At 44.1% G+C, this 7482-nt stretch overlaps 1 protein-coding gene across 1 annotated transcript; it reads right to left on the bottom strand.

The window, feature by feature from the left end:
• Window positions 1-6207: 6207 nt before the first annotated feature.
• Window positions 6208-7096, bottom strand: LOC136222765 (probable caffeine synthase MTL2). The gene is made up of 3 exons (XM_066010493.1): window positions 7087-7096; window positions 6669-6871; window positions 6208-6573 (listed from the first exon to the last, which is right to left on the bottom strand). The coding sequence occupies exons 1-3, from the start codon at window positions 7094-7096 to the stop codon at window positions 6208-6210; spliced, it is 579 nt and encodes a 192-aa protein (XP_065866565.1).
• Between the last annotated feature and the right edge of the window lie 386 nt (window positions 7097-7482).

Raw genomic sequence — 7482 nt, 5'->3', positions numbered from 1 at the left:
CTTCTTCTTTCTCTCTTCTCTCTCATCTTTCTTAACTTTTCTCTCTCTAAAATCAATTTGGGATATAATTAAAGAGAGAGAAACCATCAACGAAATCAAGTAAGCTCAAAATCATTTGGGATATAATTAAAGAGAGAAACTATCAACGAAATCAAGTAAGCTCAAATTACAGAAACTATCAACACATCTGATAAAAAATAGTAGATAATGGCTGAACCTTGTATAATTGCTACTACTGCTACTGGTACGATCTCCGGCCAATTTCTCTTCCCTGAACGTCTCTGATGCGGACATCCTAACTAGGGCCGCCGCCCAAACACGTCCTGGCGGATCCTCCGACACCACATGCCACACGAGGAACGCCAGCACCTATCAGGGCGGATCCTAGGGATGTACAAGTGGAGCGGGTCCAGGCGTATACAAGAGGGGCGGATCTCAGAGTATAAGAGAGGGCATATCAATTTCTATTACTATGCAGATCCCCAGGCCTACTTCCTCACGAAGTAAATCACCAACCACCCTGACATTCCGTATCTACACCTCCGTACGAATTGCCTGGGCGTATCACCTATTTTACCCTTTTGTCTACCACTTTATTGTAACCCTAGTAGGGGTAGTCCTGGTCTTTATTATCATTAGGGGATGTATTTAAACCCCCACTTTTGTAAGGATATGCAACTTTTATCAATCAAAAACCATTCTCTTTGAGAACCAAAGGTTTATACCTTGTTATATTGGGATTCACTCCTTCTAGTTTAGCTAGAGAAGAACCTCTTTGTTGGTTTACGATTAAAACCTTCTTTATCACTTTCAATCTGTATCAGAGCTGATCGTTTCCTAACCCGAAACTTCTTTTGGCAATGGTTCAACCCCGACAACCGCAAGATTCCATGGAGGCCAGCGACCGGAGATATGAGGAGATGAGAGAGCACCTCACGGAACAAATCCAAGCTAGCATCGAGCGGCAGAAGCAAACTGACCAACGGTTCCAGGAGTTACCCACTTCCTTGGAAAACTTCAAACTAGAGGTCCGTGCCTTGATCAGACCAGCCGCCGGAGAGTCAGAGCAGAGGAGGGAAGGAGTCCTTGAACAACGGCCCCAAAGGCAACCCACACCACCCAGATTGCCATTGACAAATGTCCAACTTCCATGAATGGGTCCTAGGGATCCTGAGGTAAGAAGACCCAAATTTGTTCTTGTCCATAATGCTGATAGTGATAGTGATGACTTTGAAGATATTGGGGATGATGGTGCCTTTCGGACTATGAGGGATGTTGGTCCGGTTGACAACAGACGTGTGGGCGTTGCTAAGACAAACCTAGATCTAGGAAACTTTGACAGAGATGATGCTTTTAGGCTAAAAATAGACTTGCCCTCTTTTGGAGGTGAGTTGGATATAGAGGGGTTCCTAGACTGGTTATCTGAAGTGGAGCGTTTCTTTGAGTATGCTGGGATTCCTGATGAAAGGAAAGTGAGGCTGGTGGCGTATCGCTTGAAGGGTGGCGCCTCAGTTTGGTGGGATCAGTTGAGAGAAGAAAGGAGAAGAGGGGGCAGGGATCCGATTAGATCTTGGCTACGGATGAAGGCGATGTTGAGGGAGCGGTTCCTACCGTCAGACTATGAGCAGTACATCTACAGTTCATACCGGGGATGCTCTCAAGGACACCAGAGTGTCCATGAGTATACATCAGAGTTCTTGAGACTGTCGGCAAGGCCTAACTTGTCGGAGACCGAGAGTCAAAAGACTTCTAGGTATCTAGAAGGGTTAAGATACCACATCCAGGATCGCATTGGCATGCAGATGGTGGTTCGGGTATAAGACGCCCGAAACTTAGCTGTCAAGGCCGAATCCCAACTAAACGGGAGATCCCGGAGATCCGCCACTAGCGAACATACGCCTGGGGGGAGAGATAACATGAAGCCTTATGACAAAGGCAAGCATATGGCGAGTGCCAGTGGCGGAAAGGTCAGCAATGTGGGGAGAGGATCTGTTAGAGATACTAGGTCGTATAAAGAAGCACCTATACCACCTAAGAGAAACAACCCATATGCCAGACCAGCGCCTTTTAAATGTTTTCGGTGTAATGAGCCAGGCCATAGGTCCAACGAATGTCCTAGGAGGAAGAGCGCTAACATGGTGGAAAGGTATGAAGATGACTATGAAGAAGGGGATGAAGTGTTTTGTGAACCCTTAGGAGAAGATGATGATGAGGCGGACGAAGAAAGATACGCCATTCATGTGGTACGGCGTTTGTTAGTCTCCAGCAGGATAGAGGGAGATCAGAGGCACCGACTATCAGGACCCGCTGTCTTGTGAAAGGCGGGCGATGCAATGTGATAATAGATAGTGGGAGCCAAGAGAACATTGTGAGCAGCAGCGCCGTTCGGAAATTCGGGTTGTTGGCGAAGGCACATCCTGACCCCTATAGGGTTGGATGGATCAAGAACGTGGGTGAACTTAGAGTGAACCAGAGATGCAGGGTGCCTATTGAGATTGGTGATTATAGAGATGAAGTCTGTTATGACGTGGTCGATATGGACGCTATCCACGCAGGAAGAGGGAATACTTACAGATTCGTAAAGGATGGGGTGAAGTTCGTACTTACGCCAATGATGGGAGAGCCAAAGATCGACGAGAAGTCTACCTTGGTAGTCTGTCCCACACACAAATCATTTGTCAGTGAATGTGAAGAGAGCCAGATGGTGTATGTTGTAATGGTTAAGGCGAATCACAAAGCCCTCCCCGTGGACAAACGAGAGATGCCGAATGAAGTGACCCGCCTACTTGGCGAGTATCCGGATCTTTTCCCTGAGGAGTTGCCAAGTGGGTTACCACCTTTGAGGGACATCCAACATCATATCGATCTTGTGCCCGGGGCTAGTTTACCAAGCCTACCCCATTATCGAATGAGTCTAAAGGAGAATGACATCATGAGGCAGAAAGTGGATGAACTCATTGAGATGGGATACGTTAGGGAAAGTATGAGTCCATGCGCCGTTCCAGCCCTACTTATGCCCAAGAAAGACGGATCTTGGCGGATGTGTGTGGACAGCAGGGCTATTAACAAGATCACTATCAAGTATAAGTTCCCTATTCCAAGGCTGGATGACATGCTAGATCAGCTTGGCGGATCCAGAGTTTTCTCCAAGATTGATCTGCGGAGTGGATATCATCAAATACGAATTCGATCTGGGGATGAGTGGAAGACCGCCTTTAAGACCAGAGATGGATTGTATAAGTGGTTAGTTATGCCATTTGGAATGACTAACGCCCCTAGTACATTCATGAGGCTGATGAATCAGGTGCTTCGCCCGGTGATTGGAAAATTTGTAGTTGTGTATTTTGATGACATCTTGATTCATAGCCAGACCTTGGTGGAACATGTGGAGCACTTGCAGATAGTATTCGACCTGTTAAGGAAACACCAGTTATACGCCAACACTAAGAAGTGTGATTTCGTAATGGAAAGCCTGGTTTCCTTGGGTTCGTGGTTAGCGGCGATGGAGTCCAAGTTGATGGGGAGAAGGTAAGAGCCATCCGAGAATGGCCCACTCCGAGGAATGTGGGGGATATCAGGAGTTTTCATGGGCTAGCAACATTTTATCGAAGGTTCATCAAAAACTTCAGTTCCATAGTAGCCCCGTTGACGGAGTGTTTGAAGAAAGGAAGGGCGTTCACGTGGGCGGATGCTCAAGAGGAGAGCTTCGCCTTGATCAAGGAAAAGCTGAGTACAGCGCCAGTGCTGGCGTATCCCAATTTTGATAAACTGTTTGAAGTTGACTGTGATGCCAGTGGAGTTGGGATTGGAGGTGTCCTGATGCAAGAAAAAAGGCCCATTGCGTATTTCAGTGAGAAGCTCTATGAGGTAAGGCAAAAGTGGGCCACATATGATCAAGAATTTTATGATGTAGTGAGGGCGTTAAAAGTATGGGAACACTACTTGGTGGGGAAAGAATTCATCCTCTACACTGACCACCAAAGTCTCAAGTATCTGGGAAGTCAGAAGCAACTTCGGAGCTCCATGCATGCCCGATGGTGAGCCTTCATAGATAAGTTTCCCTATAAACTTGTCCATAAGGCTGGAAAACAGAACAAGGTGGCGGACGCCTTGAGTTGAAGGGTGTTACTATTAAAGACAGTGAACTTGGAAGTCGAGTGTTTTGAACACATCCGAGGAGAATACCTGGAGGATCCTGATTTTGGCAGTATCTGGGAAAAGTGTCAGCGCCAGCATAGGGATGGGGCGTATCACTTAATGGATGAGTATCTTATGAGGGGCAACCAACTTTGCTTACCCTGCACCTCCATTCATGAAAGAGTTGTGCGGGATCTGCATGGCGGATGTCTATGAGGACATTTTGGGCGAGATAAGACATACGAAGTAGTGAGTTCCCGTTATTTCTGGCCTAAGATGAGGAGAGATGTTGCCTACTTAGTAGAACAATGCTATGTTTACCAGACCGCTAAGGGACACCCTACGAACGCAGGCTTGAACCTACCTCTGCCTGTACCAGAAACTATATGGGAGGACCTATCCATGGATTTTGTCCTAGGATTACCCAGAACTCAATGAGGCATGGATTCCATCTTTGTCGTTGTTAACAGGTTTTCGAAGATGGCAAACTTCATACCTTGTCGCAAAACTAACGATGCCTCAGCGACGACCAAACTATTTTTTAAAGAGATTGCCAGACTACATGGCGTACCGAGAAGTATTGTCTCAGATCGTGATACGAAGTTCCTAAGTCACTTCTGGCGGACGTTATGGGCCCTTTTTTATACGTCTCTGAAGTTTAGTACCACCGCCCACCCTCAAACAGACGGTCAGACAGAGGTGGTCAATCGGACCTTGGGAAATTTACTACGCAGCAAGTGTAAGGATAAGCCCAGGATGTGGGACGTGGTTTTAGCCCAGGCTGAGTTCGCCTACAACGGATCTGTACATTCGGGAACCGGGAAGGCACCATTCATAGTGGTATACACGAAGACCCCGTATCATACTCTTGATATAGCCCATCTTCCTAAAGGAAACGTGACCGCTAACCAGCTAGCCAAAGACTATGTACAGATGCATCAAGAGGTAAAGGAAACTCTTGAGGAGCGAAACCAGAAATTAAAAGCTAAGGCGAATGAGCACCGTAGGGACCTACAGTTTGAAGTTGGGGATGAGGTTATGGTATATTTGGGGAAAGAGAGACTCGCCAACGCCCCAAGCAGTAAACTTCGACCTAGGAAATACGGGCCATATAAAGTCACCAAGAAAGTCAACACCAATGCCTATCATGTTGCATTGCCAAATTGGCTTGGTAAGATGTCACCAACTTTCAACGTCCGTGACCTCAGCCCGTGGAAACCGGATGGCCCTCTAGACACGAGCAAGTCCACGCCTTGCTCTTTTAAAGAATGAGAGAATGATGCGGACATCCTAACTAGGGCCGCCTCCCAAACACGTCCTGGCGGATCCTCCGACACCACATGACACACGAGGAACGCCAACACCTATCAGGGCGGATCCTAGGGATGTACAAGTGGAGCGGGTCCAGGCGTATATTAGAGGGGCGGATCTCAGAGTATAAGAGAGGGCATATCAATTTCTATTCCTAGGCGGATCCCCATGCCTACTTCCTCACGAAGTAAATCACCAACCACCCTGACATTCCGTACCTGCACCTCCGTACGAATTGTCTGGGCGTATCACCTATTTTACCATTTTGTCTACCGCTTTGTTGTAACCCTAGTAGGGGTAGTCCTGGTCTATATTATCATTAGGGGATGTATTTAAACCCCCACTTTTGTAAGGATATGCAACTTTTATCAATAAAAAATCATTCTCTTTGAGAACCAAAGGTTTATACCTTGTTATGTTGGGATTCACTCCTTCTAGTTTAGCTAGAGAAGAACCTCTTTGTTGATTTACGATTAAAACCTTCTTTATCGCTTTCAATCTGTTTCAGTCTCACTACGCCGCACCAGTTCATCAATTTCAACGTTGCTGTCTTATTCGAATTCTAAATCGACTCCTCTTTCTTTTCACGGCGGCGGCGTCTTATTACATGAATAGAAACCATATAATAGTAGTGCTCTTAAACATTCTACTATGATAAATAATACAATAAGGTTTCCCAAAATAAACACAGTGAAAATTAAGATAAAAATACAATGGATGAGAAATACCACAAAATCTAAAATCCATCTTAAGATGGTATTAATTCTTTTTTATCAAAGAAACCACCACATACTTGGTCAATCCAATTCTCTTCTCCAAACAATTGTTCACTCTAAAGGAGAGTCTACCAAATAAATCATCAATAATAGCATCTCCAAAATAACTTGCTAGCATGGGTTCTATGATAGCTCTTGAGTAACTGGCTACATATTTTGCTCTCTCCGATATATCAAACAATAATTCATTGTTTCCATCCTCGATATTTGCATCCCAACTTACTTCGAATTCTTCTATTCTTTTAATCTTAAATGAATTTTCCATTTCAATCCTATTTCTCACTTCTTCTTCGGAAGGAGGATATAATGGAACAATAAAATGGTCAAGTTTTGATTCTTGGATTATACCCTGTCACCATAAATTATTCACATAAATTTTATTATAGAAGTGTCGTTCCATAAAAAAATGTAATTAACCGAGGAAGTGGATGAACCATTAATTACCTCGTCAACCATCTGCTTAAGAGAATCTTGAACTAACTGCATCGGACTGTTATCACTTTTAGCTAGAAAAGATATCACCATATGACCACCGGACACCATTTCCACCGACCGTGATTTCAAGAAATTCATAAAATCCTTCTGAAATTGATCCAGATATACTTTCTGGACACTTGCTGGACTGGATTCATTTACAAAAAAAATACCTTATAATTTTTTAGATCGACAACCTTGTAAGATATATGTTCATACATCACCAAACATACAAAGAACAGAAGAAATTCCCGTTCAACCTACAACGGTCCAGAGATGGAAGTTCCAGTACAAATTCATCACATGAATGGTGGAGAAGGTGAAAACAGCTACTACAGGAACTCTTTGTATCAGGTAATTTGATCCATTAATTTTCTTGTTTAATCACTTTGATCCATTAATAAACTTAATTAATCTGATGCAGAAGAAATTTATTATACTAGCCAAGCCGATACTGGAAGAAAGCATTGAACAATTATGTCAAAAAAAACTTATCTGAGTCTCTAACAATGGCGGATTTTGGGTGTTCTTCGGGACCTAACACACTCCTACCTCTTTGGGGAATCATTGAAACAATTGATTCCACTTTTACTAAATTGAATAAGAAACCACCAAATCTGCTCTACCTCCTAAACGATCTTCCAGGAAATGATTTTAACACCATTTTCAGATCATTAGTACCCAATTTTCAACAGAAATTAGAGAAAGAGAAAGAAAACAAGTTTGAACATTGCTTGATAGGTGCAATGCCTGGAAGTTTCTATGGAAGGCTGTTTCCGTCAAA

The sequence above is a fragment of the Euphorbia lathyris genome, chromosome 3, assembly GCF_963576675.1.
Source record: "Euphorbia lathyris chromosome 3, ddEupLath1.1, whole genome shotgun sequence".
Lineage (NCBI taxonomy): Eukaryota > Viridiplantae > Streptophyta > Magnoliopsida > Malpighiales > Euphorbiaceae > Euphorbia > Euphorbia lathyris.
This window is presented reverse-complemented; position numbering and strand designations above follow the sequence as displayed.

Coding starts and splice junctions, on each gene's coding strand:
- LOC136222765 (XM_066010493.1), bottom strand. Junction 6,574..6,668: donor TTAAGCAGATGGTTGACGAG/GTAATTAATGGT, acceptor TTATGGTGACAG/GGTATAATCCAAGAATCAAA.